At 38.9% G+C, this 25373-nt stretch overlaps 1 protein-coding gene and 1 long non-coding RNA gene across 2 annotated transcripts; one reads left to right on the top strand and one right to left on the bottom strand.

Moving 5' to 3' along the window:
• The first annotated feature begins 922 nt into the window (after window positions 1–922).
• nmnat2 (nicotinamide nucleotide adenylyltransferase 2) lies at window positions 923–23507 on the top strand. Its single transcript, XM_022218962.2, has 11 exons — window positions 923–1183; window positions 5437–5525; window positions 8757–8824; window positions 11047–11125; window positions 11250–11376; window positions 11526–11606; window positions 14030–14074; window positions 14225–14301; window positions 17433–17534; window positions 17618–17685; window positions 20577–23507. The coding sequence occupies exons 1-11, from the start codon at window positions 1099–1101 to the stop codon at window positions 20677–20679; spliced, it is 924 nt and encodes a 307-aa protein (XP_022074654.1). The 5' UTR covers window positions 923–1098; the 3' UTR covers window positions 20680–23507.
• Window positions 982–2875, bottom strand: LOC127535375 (uncharacterized). The gene is made up of 2 exons (XR_007944211.1): window positions 1439–2875; window positions 982–1290 (listed from the first exon to the last, which is right to left on the bottom strand). It is a non-coding gene; the product is annotated as an uncharacterized LOC127535375 (long non-coding RNA).
• Window positions 23508–25373: the final 1866 nt, after the last annotated feature.

Genomic DNA, 25373 nt, shown 5'->3' with positions numbered 1-25373 from the left:
GGCTTTGGAAAGTATTTGTCTGAAAGTATCTCAGTTTGTTTGACTTGCCTTTTTCTATTGTGTGTTTATGTGTAGATTTTATTCTGATTTCTGTTTGCAGTTTGTTCTTGTTACAGTTTCACGGTTCAAAATAAAGTGATCTTCAATCACAAGAAAAGTCACGCCTTGTGTTTGAGGAATCACACGTTAGCTAGCTGTCTACCTGTGAAACTAGAAGAACCATACAGAGGAGAGTATAATTATAATCTATGAATATTTGACAGTATTTCAATGAAAAATGAAAATGGTAAATATTGTACTAACTGGTATTTTGCAGATTTTCCACCACTATAGGTAAGATCGAGTAAAAATCATCATGTGCTAACTGTAGAATAAATACATTTAAAAATGTAAAAATCAGTGTGTTCTTTTATGTGGGGCCAAAAAAAAGACACCTTTGCTAAATTTAAATTCCCTTAAAAAGGTCACTATTTTCCAGATATTTCCCTTTTTTATTTCTTCTTCTTGTAGTAATACTAATTATTATTATTATTATTATTGTCATTAGCATAATTATTATTGTTGTTGTTGTTGTTAATGTTGTTAGTGTTGTTATTGTACAGTTTTTGAATGATCGTGTTCTACCATTTTTAACTTACTTTTTCTGACCTTCTTTTACGGATTATTCTTTGTTTACAGTTTTACGTACTGTATGTAGGACAGTGAACGTGCCGTGACCATTTGTAAAAATACAGATTTCTGATGAGGACATTTTATACTTTTATAACTAAACTCTGTAGAATCTGATGTTTGTTTGTTTGTTTTTTAGTGTTTCAGGTGAACCTTGATGAATCCCCCTGATGGTGTTTCACTCTGCTGAAACATCTCGCTGCTGCAGGAGGCTGGACCTCATGATGATGATGGTGATGATGATGGTGACGCTCTGACGCTGTTTCCTCCTCCCTCCTCCTGCCGCAGACTCTCCATCCAGCCTCGCCTCTCTTTGACTCCCTGCAGCGGCCGCCTGCCACAAACAAACCGACCACCCGACCCACCACGGGACCGGGGACCGGACCGGACCGGTACACAGGACCGAAGAGCCCAGAGGAGGGAAGGACCATGACAGAGAACACCAAAACGCACGTCATCCTGCTGTCCTGCGGCAGCTTCAACCCCATCACCAAGGGACACATCCATATGTTCGGTGAGCTCCTAGGGGCTGCGGGTGGGGGAGGGCGGCGGGGCTGTGCGTTTTTAGAGGGAAAAGATCAACAGAACCCCCCAGGAAATCTGAAAGATCCCAATCTGGGCCTGAAAAGAAGACAGAAAATGAAGGGAAACCGGTGAGACGGTCGCTGTCCGGCTGGGTGGTGCTGAAATGTTCGACACTCATCCAGTCCGAAACACGTCAAATAAAAATAAAAATAAAAAAGGAGGAGGGTGAGACAATGAGACTAACCCGGGCCAGCGTTGTCTGGACTCGGTCTAAAGAGCCAGACACGGAAACGAGCCGCGTAGAAGCCCCGCAGGCCGCGCAGTGTGTGGCGCAGCGCACAAATGGAAGCTGGCGAACAGCTCCGCCTGTTCCTCCCGGATCCTCCCGGTCCCTGTCCGGGAACGGTGCCTTGCTCAGCGGTGTTTTCCTGCGTCATCAGCGGCAGCAACAGGCCCCGTTAGACGGAGTGAAAGTAAAAGAGGAATTATTCAGAGAGGAGAACACGGTGTTTGTTCCTCAGGACAGATGTTTTACTGATGTGCTCGTCATGTGAAAGAGAATCCTCTTCAATCTCAAAATGTCGTTATTTACTCACAAATAATCATGCAGCTGTTTGTTGTTCATATATTTCAACATGTGACGCTATTAAGAGGCAACAAACGCCTTTAAAGAGAAAATAACATGACAACATCCCTGAATTTATACTCGATAATGTTTTATTCCATCAAAGGAAAATAATAATTTGTAAATAATCCGAGGCAATGCAATAAACATTTTCAAAAAACATAACAAGGCACACAGAACAGGACATTATTGCATTAAATTATTCACAAATTGAATGTTAATACACAACAATAACTTGAACTCCGACATTTATGTCAAATTATAGGCTGCTACTAAGCGGAGAAGATTGTTTTTCTGCCTTTAAGTGCCTTTAAACTGTGGGGAAAAATATTCCCAATTAACATAAACTATAATCTAAGTATTGTGCTTATCAGAGATTGATTTACAGACCATGAATTTGAACTCAAAATATAATTATTTACTTATTAATAAGGATGCAGCTATTTTAAATGAATAGGATTTAACATATCAAAGCATTACGAGGCAACAATCCTTTTTAATGTGACCAGATAACTTGAAAATATCCCTGAATTTATACTTTAAAACGTTTTTTCTATCAAGGCAAAAACAAATCAGCTGCAAATACTCAGAAACAAGTGAGCAAGGTTCAGGTTGTCCTTATATTGTGAAGGTTATCCAATAACAATATTTGCATATTATCATGACAACATGTAAAAATCCTGGATATTAGCACACAAAGCTAACAGCATCCTGACTATTAACATACCAATGTGTTAAAAAAATTATATTAAGACCCAAAAGTACCAAAAACCAGGACACTATTGCATAACAATATTTAAAAACTGGAAATTAACGCACAGCATTAACAATACCACTCTGGATTCTGGAGGTTTTTACAGAGCAGTATATTCATATAATACCCACAGAAAACAAAACATGGAAAACGTTATTGCGTTGTGGCTGCTGACGGCATTTTCTAATTCTTCATCCATTGTTCAGATTTCTGTTGTGGAAATGAAAGTGAATTGGGGCATTTTTAGATACATGATACCTTGTTTCCATACTTAAAGAGAAAACCTATAAAATCCAAAAACATTTTATTCATGGTGATGTTTATTAAAAATTTCATTCTATTCGGATGTTTCTCCCATGAAAATCCTTTTTTAAAGGCAAAAAAGAAAAAAGTTTCTCCGTTTGCAGCTTCTATGAGTATAAACTCTGCTGTCATTTAAACTATTTTATTTCAAATAAATTCAAATCAAAGTAAAATTGTAGAGGAGCACAGATGCAACGTGACAGTCAGTAGTAACTTTAACTTCAGATGTGTTTTCACAGAATAAGTCCAAACCAAATGATCCCAGCGAGCTGCTCTTCATCGATCCGGATTCAAACCACAGCTTTGACACCCAGTTTCTTCTTCTTCTTCCAGTTTTCAGTCTCAGATTCTTGAACGTCGCAGCAACCAAGCTAAACTCTGCCAACGAGTCGAACAAAACAACCCTCCATCGGTCACGTTTATGCTCAAAGAGCTTGTTAGCGTCACCGTCACCATGGCAACATACTGCTCAATAGTCTAAGAAAAAGGTTTATTGGGAAACCAGACGAAGCCCAGAGGAGAGTTTTACTAAAAAACTAACAAAAAAAACCTACGATGATGAGTCAAAAGTCAGCCTGAAGACAAAAATGAGGGTTTCCCTGCAGATCCTTAAACTGAGCAGCACAAAGACCTACGTTTATTTTAACTCTGTAAAATTTCTTGTTCATCACGTATTTTCATTTACAGTGAAGTTTTTAGGGGTTCCTCTGACTGTGAACAACACAAAGAAGTGACTAATCACAGTAAGACACTGTGTCATCATGTCATTATTCATTCCTTCTAAATTATTGATGATTTTTCAGAAGATGCTTCCTCTACAGCATTTCAAAGGTTTCTACCATGTTTAGTGTGTTCTAATATATTATAAACTGAGAAAAGTTGATGCAGCGGTTCTCTAATCAGCAACTAGTCAACTGCCGCGCAAGGCTAAAACTAAGTACCTTATTGAGGACCTCTGGTGGCACGTTGTTGCTGATCAGATGTTGGGGAAAGATTAGAAAGTCACATTAAAGACTTTTCGAGGTTCCAAGAAGAATCATCAAGAGCATCCTGGTAAATGTGAGAAGTTCTGGTAGAAACATCTCAGTCAGACACTGGAAAGGCTGGTCTTAATTGACGTCAACCAAGGAAGACTTTGCTTCTCCAAGAAAGATGAACAAAAGCTCAACTGGACAAAGAAAGAAGCTTCTGGTCTTCAGTACTGTTGTTGGATGAGATGAAAATGAAGTTTTTTGGAGATGGGGACCAGAGAACGTGTTGGACATGGTGGGAATGTGATGCTTTCTGAGAGTTTTTCAGCCTCGTCAAAGCAAATGACATCATCAGAAAAGAGGACGATGTAAAGACTGTTGAGGAAAACATCTGACAGTCTGCAGAAAGATTTCTCCTCGGGCAGATAGGATCCTTCTAACAAGACAATGATCTGAAACATGCAGCCAAAATGGTGAAGAAACGGTGACCAGAAAACAATGTGAAGATGTTGGAGTCCAGACCTGGATCCATTGAGAATCTGTGGAGGAACTGAAGGCCAGAGTGAAGCTTCATCTTCAAAGTGCTGGAGATCAACACAAAGAACAAAATCTCAGTGGAGACATGAAGAAAGACTGTTAGCAACTACAAGAGCTGTTTGATGTGGGGGCAAAGAAAGGCTTCCACACTGATTACCAAAAAAGACTTCATAACCCCAGGCTTAGCTCTACCTTCTCAATTCAAAAGGAAAACAAGAAGGAATTAGTTTGTTTTGGTTCTAATATCAAATGATTTTTATCTTCCAATTCCATGAAATGAAAATTGTTGCATCGTGTTCTTCGAAGAGCAAACAGGATAAACCCAGAACTACAAGAAATAAACATTCATTTTCATCCATCATTCAAGTTTCTTCTAGATGATCAAGCTCCTCCATTACCTCTTGGGCTGAACTCAGCCACAGATTTTTTCATACACTACCCAGAGCTCATGATTAGAGGTGAAGGTTGGAGTGTAAATTGACCAGTAAATCAAGAGCTTCACCACAATGATCCAGTTCAACACACCAGTCCATGTGTCCATCACTTGTGCACAAGATCCTGAGATGTTTAAACTCCTTCACTTTGGACGGTAACTAATCCCTAAGAGAAAGCCATCCACTGGTTTAGGAAAGAAAATCTGGCTTCACACTTGGAGGTTCTAACTTTCACCTTTTCACTCAAAGGTCACGGCCTGATGAAACAAATAAGATAACGTGATCTGCAAAAAAACTAAGTCTAACTCTGAGGTCCCCAAACCAGAAACCCTCCTCACCCTGACTGCATTTGAGATCCCATCCATAAATGTCGTAACCGGTTTGGAGGCATTGTGAAACTTTGGTGGACCAGATCTCGCTTAGCTCTGGTACCTTTACGAAACCTCCACAGGTTTCCACCGATGACGCGGTCGTCGGTCTTCTCCAAGTCCACAAAACATGCAGACTTGATGGTCAAACTGTCAGCTCTGCAGGGACAAAGAATGTTTTCGTTTTTGAACGTTCGACTATTGTTTCATGTGATTCACAGTCTTGTTTTCTCTATTTCTTTATTTGCAGAAAAAGCCAGAGAGTATCTGCACAAAACGGGGCGATTCATTGTGATCGGAGGGATCATCTCACCAGTACACGACTCCTATGGAAAACCTGTGAGTAGCCATGAAGTCACTTTTTATTTGTTTAATGGTGATCAAGTGTCATAAATGCGAAAAGCCGTAGTATTAAAAATCTAAGTAATTATGAATACCAGTCTGCTGGATGAAAATAATAGAAATAGTGTTGTTTCACTGTTACAGTGCCTAAATCCAGACAGTGATACCAGAGTATCACTAAAAAAGTTACTTTACATTTGTTTGAGCATTGTATGGGAACATGGATAATGATGAAAAATGAACATGTGCAGTGTCACATTAATGTCAAGTGATTAAGAATTGCCCCACCTTTCAAAAACTATATTATTTCTAAGTTGAATAATAGAGAACATTCCCTTATGAGCAACTGAAAACAAATACTATTTTGGAAATTCAGGCCCCAAAGTAGAAACTGTAAATTTAGCTGTGATCACTGAAATTAAACTTGTGATTTACAATCAGACTAACTGCTTTGATATTGTTCTAAAAGGAGCCGTCAACAACAGAAAGTTCTCAGTTTTGGACATATGAGCTTTGTCTATCTATGTCTGCATCATGGCTCCTCGTGGAAAAGACTTAAAAGATGAACTGAAAAATCACAAAGATGGAAAATGATACCAGAAGATCAACTAAAATTCAGTGAAGCACGGTGTCAGCAGTGATCAGAAGGTATAGAAGGAGCCCGAGTACCATTAATCAGGGCTACAATGACTCTACGGACAGTGAACTACCTTTAAACTGTAGCTGTAAAATAAAAAACAGACGGCAGCTGAATCAGAATTGACACAGGGATTATCAATGGAAATCAGAGTTTCTGTGAAGCTCAGACACTTCAGAACATCAACCTCTTCAGATGGAGGACAAAAACAAACACCCATGTTTGCTCTTTAACACAAAACTGTAAGATAAACTTTACAAAAGAACATGAAATGAACCCTGATGAATGTTAGAGAGCATTCTTTGGTCACATGGAGATTAAACTGATGGAGTCCAGCATGTTTGAACCTGACCAGGACTACCACAGTGAATGCATGGTCCTGACAGTGGAGCACGGAGGTGGAAGTGTGATGATGTGAGGCTACAGGAGTGCAAATGTGAATGTCTAACCAAATTAACCAAAATACCATCTGACGAGACAATATATATTCCAGCATCCATCATGAAATCACACAAGAGTTTCTACGGAATGAAAAAGGGAAATCTGGAAGAGTATGTCACTTTACTTAATCCAGTATGACTTTAACCCTCCTGTTGTCCTGTGGGTGAAATTAGCCTGTTTTAAAGTTTGAAAATGAGGAAAAAATATATATTCACAGTGAATCTTCTGATGTCAACAGTTTCAACATTTTTGGGAAATGTTTGAACATTTTCTGATGGGGAAAAAAAGAGATGTTTCTATAAGAACATTCACATAAAAATCAACCAAAATTCACTGAATTTTGTTTGATTTTTTTCTGAATGTTCATCAATTTTTTTTTGAAGTTTTACTGATATATATGTAATCACTTTAGATATTTTTAGGATTTTGTTGGAAGATTTTTACTCATTTTTTGAAAATATTTGCAAGAGCTTTCTTGCCAAATTTGTGGGATTTTTAAAAAAAAATAAAACTGAAGGGAATTTTTTAAGGAATTAGAATTTTCTTCCTGAAGTTTTTGCAAATTTTCATAAATTGGGGGGATTTTTTGGGTGAATTTTGGGATTTTTTTCAGACAAGGAAGCAATACTTTTTGGTGCCCGTAACTGAGGGGAAGAGGAGGGTTAAGGCATTAAAAGAGATGAGCAAAGAATGTCAGAACATGCGTTTAGTGGACTCTGGTGTCCTTCATGCTGAGGAAGATTTAGTCTGCATCAAAAATGACATACAAATTACTGAAAAAATAAGATCTGAATCTGAGTAATGAAAGGTGTAATGAGCTTTGTTGTTCCTCCAGTGGGGTCTGTATTTTTAACACAGTAAATCTAAACTCTTAGTTTTTATTCTTACATCAGGTTAGAGGTAATCTGATTACTGTGTCGTGATGCAATTTAGACTCATTGACGTTAAAGTGGTGTCATACAGAGCTGTACTCACTGCTGCTACATCCTGTGTCTGACTCATGTTCATCCTGAACAAACACAGTTTCTGATGATGAGAAATGCTTCTTTGTGCTCTGAGAAGGTCACACAAACATGATTTTAGTATAAAGCTTCATTTGCCTCATAGGTAGACGTTGTTTCATGCGTTTGACTCATTCGGTCTTGCAGATAACATCACAGTTTGCAGCTGCAGCTCTCTGCTGCTGTTGTTTTCCACTCTGCTTCCTGCTGGAATTAATGAAGGTCTTGTCCTACTTTTGCTCTGCCTCTATAGAAACACACAACATGAATAATAGATGCTACAGAAATCCAGTTTCAGCCACATCAGGAATCTTTGCTGCTCTTTTAAGATGCGATTTTTCTGTTGGTTTCAGCACCTTCACCTTTAGTTTCCCCCTGATGGATTATTAAAGATGGAGGTCATCCGCATCAGTGATATGTCAGATATGACTCACACACCTGCCAGACGACAGCAGCTGCTTTTGGTTTACAGTTTCTCGTATGCAGTAGCTTTAGGCACGTCTAGGTGATGATCTGAGCTCATACCTGCTGCTTTCCTGTTTGAAGCTTGAAAATGTGGGAAACAAAACATATTTTCACAGTGAAAATTTCCACATTTTCAACATTTTTGGTGGAGAAATAAAAAAAAAAGTTTCTTTAAGAACATTCACAAACATTTTTTGTGAATGTTCTTAAAGAAAATATTGCGAGTTTTACTGATATATGTATGTAAATCATATTTTTAGGATTTTTTGGAACATTTTTACAATTTTTTGAAAATATATGCAAGAATTTTTTCCCCAAATTTGGGGATTTTTTAAAAAATAAAACTTTTAAGGAATTATTGGAATTTTCTTCCTGAAGATTTTGCAAATTTTCAGAAATTTGTGGATTTTTTTTCCTAAATTTTTGGATTTTTTTGAGACAAGGAAACAATATTTTTTGGTGCCTGTAAACGAAGACAACAGGATTGTTTATTATGATCAAAGAAACCTGTTCTGGACCTTCACACCTTCTACAACAAACAGGCGATGTTTGGCAGTGAGCTCTTTAATAATGAGAATGAAAAGTAAAGCTTAAAGGAGGTAATGCGAGTCTGTTAAGACTCTGTAGATGTTTCAGTCCAGATGTGCAGATGTGGACTGATTGTGCTGCTTTGTGTGTCCTCAGGGCCTCGTGTCGAGCAGACATCGTCTCACCATGTGTCAGCTCGCCGTCCAGTCCTCTGACTGGATCAGGTGAGACGCCTTCCATCTTTCAGGAACTTTTATACTGAAAATGACTTCAGGGAGTCTTTCACAATAAAAGCCTCTGTGGGTTATTTTAGGTGAAGGACTTCTGTATTTGTGTCCTGGGCATTTTGAGAACCATGTCAGTTAAAGCATCTTAATTAGAATCTTTTTTCTTTTTTAATTTCATTTGGACTCATTTACTTTTATCCGCTGAATATTGTGTCACCTTTTCTAGTCCTTTAGTGTCTCCTTGGACATAATTGGCGTCTCTTTTGGTGTTGGTTTTTGCAGCGGTATTGTGTCTTTCTGTAGTCCGATAGTGTCACATTTTGCACTCCTTTAACATCTCCTTGTAGCAGTTCCCTGTCTGTCTTTGTGGCGATCTTACGTCTGTTTTTGTAGTCACTTTGTGCATCCATGTCGTCATTTAGCGTCTTTTTCTTGTTGTCCTTTTGTGTCTCCTTGTAGTTTGGTTTTCATTCTGTGTCTCTTCTTGTGTATCTTGCAGTCACTTTGTGTCCTTGTAGTGGTTTGGCATCTCTTAAGTCTCTTTTTGTCAGGATTTGGCATGTCTTCATGTAATCTTTTGCCGTCATTTTGTCTTCTAGTAGTTGTTCGGTGTCTGTCTTTGATGGTCGTCTTGCATTTCTTTTTGCTGCTTGTTGTAGTCCTTGAAGGTTTCCTTGGAGTTCATCGTCGTCTCTTTTGGTGTTGCTTTTTGCAGCAGTTTTGTGTCTTCCTGTAATCTTATAGTGTCACATTTTGCAGTCCTTTAACGTCTCTTTGTAGCAGTTCCCTGTCTGTCTTTGTCATCATCTTGCATCTGTTTGTGTAGTCATTTTGTGCGTCCATGTCCTCATTTAGTGTCTTTTTCTGTAACTTTTTGTTGTCCTTGCGCCCTGTAGTTTGTCTCTTTTTGTGCAACATTGTCATTTGTCGTAGCTTCTTGATGTCACTTCTTGTAGTCTTTGTGTCTCCTTGCTGTGGTTTTTCATCATGTTCTGCATCTTTTTTTGTACTAATTTTATGTCTCCTTGTAGTTTATTTGGCGTCTGTTTTTGCGGTCATCCTTCTTCTCATTTTGTGTAATTTGTAGTCATTTGGCATCGCATTGTGGAGTTGTCTTAAATCTCTTTTTGAAGGGATTTGGAATGTGTTTTCATGTCTTCTTTTGGTGTCATTTTATGTCTTCTTGTAAGTTATTTGGCGTCTCTCTTGTGGTGGTTGTTTTGTGTCTCTTTTTGCAGTAATTTTGTGTGTCCCTGTCATCATTTACCATCTTTTTTTGTTGCTTTTTGTTGACCTTTTGTGTCTTCTAGTAGTTTGAGCACCCTCCTCTTGCATCTCTTTTTCTTTTTGTAGTCCTTTAACGTCTTCTTGGAGTTTCATCTTATTGTAGTCATGTTGTGTGTCCTTGAAGCAATTGGGCATCTTTTGTAGTGATTTGCCGTCTTTTTTGCCTCCGCTTTTTGTGTGTTCTTGTAGTTATTTTCCATCGCTTTCTGTATCTCTTTTTGTAATAATTTTAGGTTTCCTTGTAGTTGATGTCTTGTCCTCTTGGAGTTGTTCAGTGTCTCTTTTTGGTGGCCGTCTTCTGTCTGTTTTTGTAGTCACTTTGTGCGTTCTTGCAGTCATTTAGCATCTTGTTTATGTTACTTTTTGTTTCCATTTTATGCCTCCTTGTAGTTGTTTGGTTGTTCTTTATGTGGATGTCTAGTGTTTCTTTTTGTGCCACTTTTTGTAGTTATTTTGTGGATTCTTGTAGTTGTTTGGCATCCTTTTCTGTAGTTGTCCTGCATCTCTTGCGTTACCAGTTGCCGCCTTTGTCCTGTCACCTTTTGTAGCCTTTTTGTGTCTCCTTGTAGTTGTTTTTCATCCCATCTTGCAGCATTTATATGCCATCTAGTATTTTGGTTAGCACTTCTTTTCACAGTTGTCTTGCATCTCTGTTTGTGTAGGTATTTGGCATCTCATTTTGGAGTTGTCTAAAGTCTCTTTGTGCAGGGATTCGCATGTCTTTTCATGTAAATTTTTGTTTGTAGTTGTTTGGTGTCTCTTTTTTTTTATCTTTTTTATGTCTTTTTGTGGTTGTTTAGTGCCTCTTTGTGGTCATCTTCATCTCTTTATAAGCACTTTGTGCCTCTTTTTGTAGCATTTTTTTTATTGTTTGTTTGCTGTTAAGCATCCCATACATGAATAATTAACTGTGTTTGTTGTTTCGGGTGCAGGGTGGACCCCTGGGAGTGTTATCAGGACACCTGGCAGACCACCTGCAGCGTGCTGGAGCATCACCGCGACCTCATGAAGGTGGGTGTCGGCTTGTTTTGTCTGGATGGAAGATTCAGCGTCTGTGTTCAGATTTTAGATGACAAAAAAAAGCAGCTCTGTTCTTCATTCTGAGCCCATTTCTGATGATGCTTGTGCTCCTCAGAGAGTCACCGGCTGCATCCTGTCCAATGTCAACACGCCGTCCACCACTCCTGTGATTGGTCAGCCACAGAACCAGACCACGCCTATCTACCAGAACCACAACAACATGAATCACAGCCCCACAGCCAGTGAGTCGGAGCTCCACAGAGCAGCACAAGAAGCTGCAGCTGTCCTCTGTTTACACTATTTGTTTCTGCAAATTATAATTCTTATTAATGGCCTGATGAGTGCTGGAGAAGGTTTCAAGCTTTGCTCCTCTGTGTCTTCCTCTGCTCAGTCAAACTGTGGGGGAAGATCAGTGAGAGTTTGGGCAAAATCTGCTGCGTCCGCCCACACATCGAGCGCTTCACCTTTGTCGGTAAGGACACGATAAAAACTACACAAGAGGACACAGTCAGAAAAATACAGTATTATAAAACAAGAGCTGAAATTATCTGGAGGATTTCTTTCCTTGATTTGTATCTTTTGTGAGTAAAAGTGCAGATTTGGAAAAAGTTTCGGTCACGAATTAAGAGTCAGATGGAAAAACAATTAGTGGAGTTTGTCAAGGAAAGAGTTGATGGAAGTCAGGGAGAAATGAAAGATTAAAAAAACCGTGAAGAAACAGTTTATCTACAAATAGTTTCATTAATTAAATCCATGTGTGAATTTCCCCCATATATATGTGCCTATATAACATCTTTCAGTACATATCTTGCATTCATTTTTATTTTGTAGATCATCAGCGTGATCTGGGTCTAACCAGTCACACAAATGTGTTATTTTATATTTTTGTTCTTGGAGATTTTGTCAACTTTGAGGAGATGCAGCTGAAGAAAGAGAAAGTGAAAATAAAAGGAGTTAACACCAGGGGAATTAAACCAAACAGAAGATAAAAAACAAAGACGAGGTCGACATTAAAAGACTGTAAGCGCTCGGCTCAGTAGGATAATCTCCGGCTGTCGAGTCGTATCTGAGCTTCGTCCTGTTTCCTGGAGTATAATGTTTCCATTACATGAGAGCTTAATGGGATGCTAACGACTGTTCAGCCCTCAGGGAGTTATGGCTCGTAGAAGACTTAGGATATTGATTGCAAATCACATGAAAATGTAAATTTGTGCTCTAATTTTTCTTGTTTGGCATGTGATTACCAGACAAGCAGAATGCTGCCTTTGAAAGTGTCAACATCCATTAATTCCTAAGAATATACTCCTCATATTATTATTATTATTCCTCCTCTTTACACTGTTTTTGCTGCACAAACTGTAGAATCAAGAATCAAACCTCATCACCAACAGATTTTTATTTTCTTCATTAAATGGTGAGTATTGACTGAGTTCAAGGGTGAGTTGAATTCTTCAAGAAAGTGGAGTCATGTCGATTTTTGCACCAATCTGGGCCAAAGTTTGAAGAGCCATAACTTGAGAAATATCGCAGTTAGAGTCTTAGAACTTTGGACATCCATTGATATGTACACGTGATCATCAATAGTACAACCCTGCTTTGGTAGAATAATACAAACCAGCTATATGACTGTGTAAATTTGGTTAAAAAACTTCAACGTGTGCATTTACTCCAATATTCCACCAACTCTCTCTCGGGATTAATAAAGTATCCATCCATCCATCCATCCATCCATCCATCCATCCATCCATCCATCCATCCATCCATCCATCCAAAACCTTTATTTCTCAACCCAAGGGGGTGATTTTTACATTTTTTTTCCCCCTGTGATTGGGTTTTAAAAATATAGGAGTATGGTGCCAGTCATACTTTGTGAGAAAGTAATATTGAAACTGTGCATTCTGCAAAAACAGAAAGATGCAAAATGTCTAAATTTTATCAGTTTTACTTTAAAACTTGTGTAGGCACTGACAAAAGGAGGCGCTCAGAAGCAGAGTGGTCGAACCCACTAAACATCCAAACTGAGTTTTAACACTCCTGTTGTCCTCATTATTGGCACCAAAATATATTGTTTACTTGACTGAAAAAATTCTCCAAATTTCTGAACATTTGCAAAACCTTCAGGAAGACAATTCCAATAATTCCTTAAAAATTTTCCTTAACGGTTTTATAAAATAAAAAAAATCCCCCAAATGTGGTAAGAAAATTATTGGAAATACTTTTTAAAAAATGAGTAAAAATTTTCCCAAAAATCCTAAAAACATCCAAAGTGATTACATATATATCAGTAAAACTTCAACTATTTTCTTTAAGAAAATTCTCAAAAAATCTACCAGAATCCAGCCAAATTCACTGGATTTTGATTGATTTTTTTTGTGAATGTTCTTAAGAAACATTTTTTTTTAACATTTCTTGCTTTTACACAAAAAATGTTAAAAAAAAATTACCAAAAATGTTGAAAATGTGGACATCAGAAGTTTCACTGTGAAAATTTATTTTTTGCCACATTTTCAAACTTTGACATGTAACGATTTGATCCACTGAACAACACGAGGGTTAAATAATTTCTGTGATAGTTTATGGTCTAGATTTTAGCGTCACAGTGGCACTACAAATGTTATACCATTCTTAAAAACACAAAACTTTCAACCCATTTTTCTCAAACCTTCACATATCAAATTAATATGACGTGGTGAGGTGTAAATGTTTGTTTAAATTCGGTGAACTGAGGTAGAACGACCCGTTTAGGTTTTTATTTATTTAAAATTCTCTTCGTGTGTCTTCTTGCATTTCAACATGATGCTTTATTTATTCAGCAAACAACAAACAAGAATGTTTTGCATTGTATTTGTAAACTGTAATCTGTATAATTCCACCTGCTTTGTGTCGTTGCGTCAGATGAAAATGCCAACCTGGGGACTGCCATGAGATACGAGGAGATCGGTGAGTCGTCTCTGGAGCGGACTGCTGTGTTTTGTCCTCTGGTTTTTCCTTCCTGCTGTGTCTGAACTCCTTCTGGTTTGTTTGAAATCCGGTAAACATGATGTTTACTGAGGATGTGTCTCTTTCCTCCTGCCTGTTTGTCGTCTGTAGAGTTGCGCATCTTGCTCCTGTGTGGCAGTGATCTCCTGGAGTCCTTCTGCATCCCTGGCCTGTGGAAGGACAGTGATGTAAGCACACTGTAGCCACGCCCCCTCCCACATGTAGCCCCGCCCCCATTAGCTAGTTTCCCTGGGACTCTATCGCAATGATCAACGGGTCATTTCGATGTTGTTGACAAAGGAAACAGCTGCAGAGTACAGTAGTCCTCATCAAACAACCGCTTTACCGCGTCCAGGTATCAGATAAATGTTTAAGCTGACACCGCTAAAGAAAAAAAGAAATTAAAAGTGCAAACTTTTGCTGGAGGAGTTGTGTTGCTCTTCCTTTTTGTTCCATAATCTATTCTATTCTATCTTCAAGTCAAGTGACATACTAGTCCAGGTCGTAGTTTTCACGTTGTTCCTTTCAGACACGTGACTTTTTTTTTCTAGATTTTGGTCTTTGGATGGTTCTCATGCTGGAATGTTCATCTTCTTTATACTTCTGCACACTGGAAGCCATCTTGATTTATCCACAGACATTCATGGTGCATCTATAAATGTCATCTTTTGCACTCATGTAGCCCCACATCATCACACCGCCACCTCCATGCTTCACTGTCAGGACTATCCATCCACTGTGGCAGTCCTGGTCAGGCTCACTCCATCTGAGACAAACTCATTTATCTTCATCTGACCAAAGAATGTTCTCCAACATTCATCAGGCTTCTTTTCATGTTTTTTAGCTAAGTTTAATCTGTAAGTTTAGTTCCAAACATCAAGCAAGAGTCTTTTGTTTCTTGTCCTCTGTCCATAGAGGTTGATGTTCTGAAGTGTCTGAGCTTCACAGAAACTCTGATTTCGATTGATAATCCCTGTGTCAAGTCTGAATCGGCTTCTGTCTGTTTTTCAGTTAGTGAAAGCAGTCTGTGCAGCCCTGATTAGTGGTACTATGACTCCTTCTATACCTCCTGATTACTGCTGACACTGTTTCACTGATTTTCTTAGTTGACCTCATGGATCCCTTTCCATCTTTGTGAAGCCTCGCAGTCAGATTTTTCAATTCCTTTCCATGTGGAGCCATGATGCAGACATAGACACAGCTAATAGGTCTGAAACTGAGAAAGTTCTGCTGTTTTCCGCTCATTTTAGAGGCATGTTGAACCAGTCAGACTGATGGAAATCACAGGTGGACTCGGTTTAGCTTCAGTGGATTCTATTTTGTTGCACTTAGCTTTTACTTTAAGGCCTGCGTTTTCAATATAGTGTTAAGTTTTTGTTCCTGATCGCTCCATTACTCCGCTGTTCAGCCCAGAAATAATGCAGGTGTTAAAAAGTGAAACAGCTTAAAATCATCTGACATTTAGCTGATATTACAGATCAGCCACTTTCACCTTCACAACCTTCATTTTTTCATGTTCATATCCAAAAAATGTGTTAATATAATTGTATGCTTTAAATTGGTCTCTGCAGTTTCAGCCACAGAGAAACTAGAAACTCAACATGCAGACACAGATAGATTCTGGTTTGTGTATCTGTTCTGGACGTCTTGTAATCTGTGCGGTTGACTGTTGAGAACTAAAAAGTTACAGCAAACTTTCCTGTGTCAACAACTGAGGTGCAGTGGTGAACATGGGGTGATCCATGTTCACCATATGGAGGTTTGTCATCTGACCAAACCTCCATAGATCTGGAGTTGCGTCCAGTAACTACTAGTTGTCGTTGTTCTGACTTGGAGTTGACGTTGCAGTCAAAGCCGGTGGATCCAAGTGGAAAAAGAAAGAATGAAAAGGTTGATCGTCACCTTCCACCTGCCCCGACTTCCTGCAGTGGGAAGAGACTTTTTGAAACTGAACAGCACAAAAAGTACAGCTGCGCCTGAAAACACTTGACAAATCTTCTACTCAGCAAGGAAGCCCACCGCTCATGGGCTGTGTCTGAAATCATCCGCTCATTCCCTACTTCTTATTTAGGCACCACTAAATAGTGAACTATGCATGGAGCTCCACAACAAATGTAATGTTTCAGACACTAATTGAGTCTCGGCTCTATTAATTACTTCACTGATGTTGCTGAATTAAAACATATCACATCGATGTCACCTTTGGTGGTGAACAGTCCTGCATTTTTGGGATAAATTCATTTTATACTCAGCATATTTTCCAAAATCAGTCTATGAAAATAAACTTTTTATTTGTTTATCCTGTGATACATCACTCCTCGTCAATTAACCCTCCTGTTGTCTTCATTTACGGGCACCAAAAGATATTATTTCCTTGTCTGAAAAAAATCCAAAAAATCGGCAAAAAAACCTCCCCAAATTTCTGGAAATTTGCAAAACCTTCAGGAAGAAAATTTCAATAATTCCTTAAAAGTTTCCCTTAACAGTGTTTTTTTTTATAAATCCCCTAAATTCGGCAAGAAAATTCTTGTAAATATTTTCAAAAATGAGTAAAAACCTTCAAAAAAATCCTAAAAATAGCTAAAGGAAGTCCATATATATCAGTAAAACTTGCAATATTTTCTTTAAGAACATTCAGACCAACCAAAATTCAGCGAATTTCACTCGATTTTCATTGATTTTTTTTTTTAACATTTCTCTCTTTCCACCAAAAAATGTTCAAAAATTTCCCAGAAATGTTGAAAATGTGACATCAGAAGTTTCACTGACAAAATAGATTTTTTTCCCCACATTTTCAAACTTTAAAACAAGTCAGTTTAACAATAGGGCAACACAAGGGTTAAACATATTAATATGAATTATTATTTTCAATTTTAACACTTTTGTGCCACAACTCAAGATTTGTCTTGTCTCTGTATAGTTCCTAGAAAATATGTCTTTATACTGTAAAATAGGCACAAATCTGTGGAAATTTCTCCAATTGGCTTTCTCGTCCGTCTGTCGTTCTCCTTCGATGCAATGCATGATGGGACATATTGTTTGGTTGGTGACCATTGGCTGTACACTATTTTTCACGGTACATTGTGCATTGGTACTATAGAGGGCGTGCCAATGATAATTTAACATTCAGACAGGACTAAACAATGAAGAACATACTATATAGTGAGTCGTGACTGATTTCGGACTCAGCCTTGGAGTTTCCATAAGATGATTTGATTTTGATCTGAGGTTTTGCTGGTGTGACCACATCAAGCCAAAATTCCTCCTGTGACCCTTCAGCCTGTCGTCAACACTGACAGTCGTGTTTCTTTGCCCTCAGATGGAGGTGATCGTCGGGGATTTCGGGATCGTAGTGGTTCCACGTGACGGAGCCGACACGGAGAGGATCATGAACCACTCCTCCATCCTCCGCAAGTACAAGGTGAGGGAACAGCATTGACCTCCGGTTCGTTTTTACAGTCAGAAATCCTCCCTGCTGACCTCTGGGCTGTTCTGCTGTTTCAGGACAACATCACTGTGGTGAAGGATGCAACGAACCATCCGATGGCCATCGTCAGCTCCACCAAGAGCAGGTGAGAATAAACGGATGCTCAGATATTTTTAAAAAAATAATCCAGAACAGCATCCATGTTTGTACCACTGCTGTAGACTGCAGTGTGGTTTGTTTTAGGTTTTTCTTTCACATTACAGAGAACAGTTTATGTGGATTTACAGCAGAGATTACAACAGTTCAGAGTGTGCTGGAGGAAGAATATCATTTGCATACTTACAGTGGGGAATGTCCACCAATCAGGCGTAACATTATGACCACCTGCCTGGTATTGTGTTGGTTCCCCTTATGTCGTCAAAAATGCTCCGAACTGTTGGGTCTGGACCAGAAGACCTCTCAGGGTGTCCTATGGGGTCTGGACCAGAAGACCTCTCAGGGTGTCCTATGGGGTTTGGACCAGGACGTTGGCAGTGGATCCTTTGGGTAGTCTGGGTTGTGCAGTAGAACTTCTGGGAGTCAAACTTATCCCATTGCATGCTGTTGATCAGAATGGGGTCTTGGAAGTTTGGGGGTCAAATCAACATCTTGGGCGATTGTCAGGTTCCTCAAGATGTTCCTGATTGTTTGATGTGTTTGCGACATGGTGGGATGTATTTTACTGTGAGGGTAGGCCAATAACATTTAGGATTCACATTTCCAGGAAGGAGCGTGTTTGTTCTGGGACAAATTTTATTTGGGTGTCTAAGTCTCATCAACATAGATGCCAGAATCCAAGGTTTTCCATCAGAACACCACATAGTACCATGATGATCAATGTCGCTCACTTCACCTGTCAGTGGTCATAATGTTGTGGCTGATCCATGTATAAAAACAGGACAACGTCAGGAACATCTGAGGACATCTGATGGACAGTTAGAGAAGTGCAGGACTGGAGATTTAACAGAGATTCTGCAGGTCTGTAAAGCACTGATTTTAGGTAGAAATGTTACTTTAAACTGCCTTAACAAAAATTGGATGGAAAATCTTTACTTTCAAAATGTATTGGTTGGTTTTTTACTCTTTAACCGTTTTGTTCATTTATGTTCTGCTGTCTGACCAGGTTGTGTTCCCTTATCGAATAATTGCATTATTAGGAGTTAAGCAGCTGAGTGACAGTATGTAAACCATTATGTTTGCATACTAATGAATCCATATTTAATGTTTCATACGTTTGAGATAAAATATTTCCCGTGGCCCCTGTCATTTAAAAGAAAATTCACATTTAAACTTTGTTGTAATATAAGTCTCATGAAAAATAAGAAATGTGCCATATCCATAAAGAAATCCAGTGTATGTCCATTAGTATACTGTTTAAAGAAAAAAAACACAATATTCCAGCAACTTTTGTGTCCAGAACTACAGTAAAACAACAAAAAAGTAACCATCTCATGAAGAACGGTACCATTATATAATTAAAGTACTAGTTTCTTGCTTTCATTTCACATAATGTTTTTATTTCCTTTAAACTATTTGATGAAGGATTTTTAAATGTGTTACAACAATGAAATTACCAATCAATGAAAATCAGCCTAAATAAGAATGAGACTCGGCTTTAATGGCTGAGAACTTACACAACATACAAGGAATTTGGTTTCGGTTGTTGGTGTCACCTTAGGAATAAGAAGAAGAGAATAATATAATAACTATAGAAAATAAATATATACACTACCGTTCAAAAGTTTGAGGTCATCTAGACAATTTCATGTTCTCCATGAAAACTCACACTTTTATCCATGTGCTAACATAACTGCACAAGGGTTTTCTAATCATCAATGAGCCTTTCAACACCATTAGCTAACACAATGTAGCATTAGAACACAGGAGTGATGGTTGCTGGAAATGTTCCTCTGTACGTCTATGGAGGTATTCCATTAAAGATCAGCTGTTTCCAGCTAAAATAGTCATTTACCACATTAACAATGTCTACACTGGATTTATCATTCATTTAATGTTTTTTTCATTGAAAAAGAGCTGCGTTTCTTTCAAAAATATGAACATTTCTAAGTGTTTAAATTCAGATATTTACACATCTAGAAAGGAATATATATACACAATATGACAATTGCTAGAGTAATAATATAGTGGAAAAACCACAGAATAATGTCCTTAGTGCAGAAATATTGTGCAGGTGCAGTATTGTACAGAATTAACAAGAAAAGCACTCGGAGCATAGTACTCCTCCAACCTACTCAGTCTTTGTATCGTTTCCGATGGATGAAATCTTTATTTAAAAAAACGACCTTGTACTGAGCACAGGCGTGTATTATGCATGTGTATATTATGTACAGATATCGAATCACGTGACCTAAATATGTAGCGGGCAGCGGGAATTGATGAGACTCAGAAACAACCCCATAATTTCATCAATTGTTCTTTATATCATTTCCAATGGATACGTCCCCATAAGTCAGCAGTTACAGTGTCTCGCAATAGGAAATCTTTAACAAATCCATGGATCCAGACTATAAGCCGCATCACTGCCAAATTCCAGTCACTTGGTTCGTGTGTCATTTCTGACCTTCCTTAAAAATGTCATCCAATTCCGTTTATCCGTTTTTGAATAATGTTGCAAACAGATGGAAGGATTTGGGTATGCCAATCGTCACATAACTCCGCCGCATTCTTTGGCAGAGTAAAAAGTCAGCAGTATTTTAGCTGAGAATGGCTCAGCCTTTAGTAGGGTTATGTGAGTGGGGAAGAAGCTGTTCTTGTGTCTCATGGTTGCAGAAAAGTGTCATTATTAGTTGAGTTTTTTGTATAATTCCATGTGACACTGCAGAGGGGTAGCATGGACCTTCGTGGACTCGGGCGGATGAAGAAATTGACGTTTATTTTTGCGGACACACAAGAGCATGAACCATATTTAGTATTACTGGACCATAAGAGGTTAAAATATGACCTATAAAGATTGACCTTGTGTTTGTTTCCCTGTAGACTGGCCCTGCAGCACGGCGACGGCCACGTGGTGGACTACCTGAGTCAGCCTGTTATCGACTACATCCTGCAGAGTCAACTGTACATCAACGCCTCGGGATAAAGGCCTGCAGCAAGAAAACAGGAAGCGTGGAGGTGTAGGGGTGTGGGGGGGCGGATACCTTCAACCATCATCTATATAAATATACTGTAACCCCTCCCCTCCCCTGAAAACTAAAACGTCCTTGTCTGTCTTCTGTGTCAAACATATACTCTTCTTTGAGCTGTCGCTTTCCAACAGGAGCTTTCGTGTCCCTCCTTCTGTCTGTGTCATGTGACCTACCATCAGGGAGGGAGGGAGGGGAGGGGAAGGACGACAGGTTGGGGGATGCATGACACATGTCCGGGTGGAAAAATGGTGGAATTACTGGGCTTCATGCAAGAGCCGCTTCGACCAACAGTTTGCTCTTCTTTGGAGCTTAAAGATCAAACATCGAAGCTCGAAATTTAAAGTCTACCTGAAATTCGCACCGATTGCTGCTCAGAATAATTCTCAACCTGCAATATTTGTGTTACCTCAGTGACATTTTACCAAAAAACAGATTAAAGTTTTATTTATTTTTCTGAATCTTTCTGTCACTTTGGTGCTGACACCCAAATATCTTTATGCCACTTCAACCAAGTTTTAGCTGACTCGATTAGATCCTGAAGTTACAGCATGTCTTCTTACTACGTCTAGTGAACTGTAGACCATAAGGTAGAATTCAACTGATTTCCCCGACTATTTACAGGGTAGTTCTAAAAAATAGATGCATACCTCCCTGGAATAATGTAGCAGTTACACTCATAATTTGCTTTTCTAATGCAAAGCATGCACATTTTGCATTTTTCTTGATAGTACCTCATGTAAGTATGTGCAGGATTATCAATGATGTCCAATTCTTTTCAGTCTCTGTCAGCAAAAAATTGGAAATGCCTTTAAAAATTGGACTTTTGTGTTGTGAAAACCTCCTTTAATCTACTTTTCAGCAACATTTCTCGACTCCATCCTTTTGGTCACAGTAAATCCCAGACGTTTGCTTGTTTTTCTACCACTTGCTTTGACTTTTGGATTCTGCCAGGTCCCAATGCAGCCCTGGCCTTGAAAACTAAATGTGAAAACATCCATCCATCGAATTTCTTACAATTATCTCAGGAGGCAACAGGTAATTCCAGGCATCCTTCTCCCCAGCTCCTACTTTAAGATCCCAAAGTGTTCCTGGGTTGGATGAGATACATAATCCCTCCAGTGAGTTCTGGTTGACCTCTTCCATCCGGAAATCCTCCAATGGAAGTCACCCTGGAAGCATCCTAATTAGATACTCAAATCATTTCAATTGACTTCTTTCAATGCCAAGGAACATCTGGATGTCTGAAGACAAGTCTACGAGAAATCTGAGCCTCATAGATCTGAAGATAGTTAGAACCAAACCAAGATGCAATCTGCTTAACCAGACAGAACCCTGCTAGAATCTTTTTGGACAAAAACCTTCTGCACTCTCACCCAACCGGTCGAGGCAGATGGCCTGGTCAGAGTTGTTTTTCTTTCTCCTTCCAATGCTAGGGGCTTTTTTTGTTCCTTCCCACCATCGCTCATATGGAATCCAAGGGCTCCTTTGGAGTGTAGGGTTTTCTATGTTCTCAGTAATTCATAAGGTCTGTACCTTACTATGGTAAGTGAATTTAGAAGGCATATGTTGTGAATCTGCGGTATATGAATTGGAATTCAAGTTCTCTTTATGTTTCCAGTTTTTAATTGCCAGAATGGTTTTCTCAAGACAGGACAACATTCTTTAAAATTCTAAAAAGGAAAAGTTATGCATGAAGGGTTAACGAGCCGTCGTATCCCGTTGTGTCCGTCTTTACGTACGGTCTGCAGTGGAAATTTGTTTGTGAAAAAAACTCCTCTGAGATAAGATCGGAACGTAAAAGTGTTTCTTGCATGAAGCCCTCGTTGTTCTGTGAAGTCTGCCGCCGTCTTAAAATCACTAAATCTCTAAAATGTCTCACGTGACGGGATGATGGTTCAGTTCGACTGGCGCGCAACCGCAGGTAACCGTAGCAACGGTTGTGATGCTGCAGGCTGTGGTTTGAACACAGATAAAGGAGGCTGCAGGTTGTCATGTGGTCCTCTGATGATAATGATGGTACTTTTTTGTAAAGATGTAATGCTCAGCAGCAGCCATGTTGTTGCTGTTGTTGTTGACGACTGAGTCTCAGACAGTTTTGTTTCCTCTTCGTTTGCTCCTGTTCTTAGACTGCATGCTTAGACAGTTTGGTTCTGGCATGAACGTTTATCACTCGGTAGATTCTGATCTGTTGTGAACGTGTTTGCAAAAAATAAAAAGAAAGAAAGAACACAAAAAATAAATATCTATAAATATAAATTAAATATAGCTACAGTGGGGCTCATCGTCGCCCACGTCTGTCCATTTTCTATCCACTCTGTAAATGTACAGATCTCATCAGTGTAAAATGTTTGCAATGATTTCTACATGCGTGTGTGTGCGTGCGTGTGTGTGTTTGCAGGATTTTAGCTTCCTGACAGTCACAATCTGTTGTAACATGTAGCTGAAAACGAGTCCAGTTTTCCGTATTAATCTGCCTTGTTTTGTTGCGCTGACTTCTTCTGATTGTAAACTGTGATGCACTGTTTAAAAATGACATTTTAAATCTGTCTGTCTGTGTGTGTTGAGATTTATCAGCACAAATGTGTGTTTACAGATCAGGACTGAAATTTTATGTAATGATCGCGAGGACAGCGAATCTCAAAGAAGACGAGAAGGAGGTATGAGTGAAGCTGAATTTCATTTTCAAAACAAAAAAGGGAGTTTTGATTCTTTACTGATTTAAAACTGCGATTACATTTACACCCCACTGCTGGCAAAATAAAATATTTCTATGAGGAAATCATTGAAGTCTACTCATTAAATCTTCTTCCAGATGTCTTCGTCAGTGGATGGAGCTCAGCTGCCCAGGCCCAGCTCCCCTCCATGAGGTTTATGTTCAACTCTAATGCTAACAATAGAAAATGAAACAACTTTGTAATTTCATCATTTATTTATGACTCTAACACACAATAAAATGTAAATTTCTTGTTTAGATTTTGTTCCCAAGTCAAATATAGGAATTTAAAGAATAGGACAATTTGATATATTTCTGGTTCTGACTCGTTGCTAATCTTGACTCGCTTGTTAGACCACATGTATCATGGTTGTCTTGACTTTTCGGGTGACTCCTTGAACTGTTCATTTTCTCTGATATAGTCACTGAAGCCCCTCCTGGTCACAAAAAGTAATAATTTATTGTCGGTCTTCTAGAAATATGACAATCTGCTGGGTCAACAACATATTTGGTGAAACGTCTTAGTTTTCACCTAAACTAGCTGCTTTTGGTTTTAGTCCACAATCTTCCGGTTGTATCTTTGACCCTCCTATTGACAGAATTGGTTGAACTGAACTAAATTGTTGGCTTTGTGACACAGATTGGTGTCTTCATCACAGTCCATGGGTTCTCCACGGGGTTTAATTCAGGACTTTAAAGGGATCAATCTACAGCCTGCAGTCTACCCCGATTCAGCGTTTCTTTACCATGCCGGGGGCGGCACGGCTCAGTGGGTAGAGTGGCCGTCTTGTAACTGGAAGGTTGCTGGTTTGATCCTCAGCCCGTCAAGCTCATGTCGAGGTGTCCCTGAGCAAGACACCTAACCCCTAATTGCTCCTGGTGGGTCGTGGTTAGTGCCTTGCGTGGCAGCTTCTGCCATCAGTGTGTGAATGGGTGAATGTGATGTATCATGTAAAGTGCTTTGGATAAAAGCACTATATAAATACAACCATTTTTGGTCATTGTTTAGTTGAAACCCAACTGCATCAAAGATCCAACTTTCAAGCTGATGATTTTAGGTTTTTCTGAGGAGTAGTGAGGTAATCCTCCATCTTTCCTGATCCCGTTATTTTGTTAAAAGCTCCAGTTCCACAGACCATAATACTGTCACCACCATGATTGATGGCAGGTTTGGTGTTCTTAGGGTTAAAGGCCTCACATTCTCTCCTCAAAACATTTTTCTGCTTTTTTTTTTTTATTCCATTCCACCACAGAACTTTCCCCAAGAAGACCTTTTCTTTCTCTGTGTGATCAGCAGCAAACTTGAGTGGAACTTTAAGGTTCTACTTCTGAAGGAAGAACTGCCTTCTTCATGGAGCCTCTCAGCTAACGTCGATGTAAAACACTGACAGCTATGTTCCAGCAGCTTTTATTTCATTCAGACCTGCTTTTTGCTAATTCTGGGTTGACCAATTGACTCTCAACAGCAGGTGATAGTTTGTGTTTTCTTCCTGATGGTGGCAATAACACAACTGTACCATGAACTTTAGACTTACTAATGAATGATTTTGGGATCTGAAGCATCTTTGAAATGTCTCCAAGACTCTTTCCTGACTTGTTCAAGTGAATTATTGGCTTTTTCTGAGCTTTTCACACTTTCCTACCATAATGTTTGTGGCTGAATCCAATAATGATATGGGCCAAAATGATATTGGCTCTGAGGAGTCACCAGCTGTAGTCACTGTAATCATTCATGAAATGTTAAGAGGTTGTGCAACTAAGAAAAATTGTACATCACCAATGCCGATAATTCAAGTTGCTATATGTTTTTTTTAATCAGCAGATTGTTATATTTCTAGAACGCCTATGATAAGACTATGAAAGAACCAAAATTCATGATTCTTTCGTGACTTGTGGGTTTCAATGATTCCATCTTTGGAAACACAAGACTGTCGT

This window comes from Acanthochromis polyacanthus, chromosome 9, assembly GCF_021347895.1.
Source record: "Acanthochromis polyacanthus isolate Apoly-LR-REF ecotype Palm Island chromosome 9, KAUST_Apoly_ChrSc, whole genome shotgun sequence".
Taxonomy (NCBI): domain Eukaryota; kingdom Metazoa; phylum Chordata; class Actinopteri; family Pomacentridae; genus Acanthochromis; species Acanthochromis polyacanthus.
This window is presented reverse-complemented; position numbering and strand designations above follow the sequence as displayed.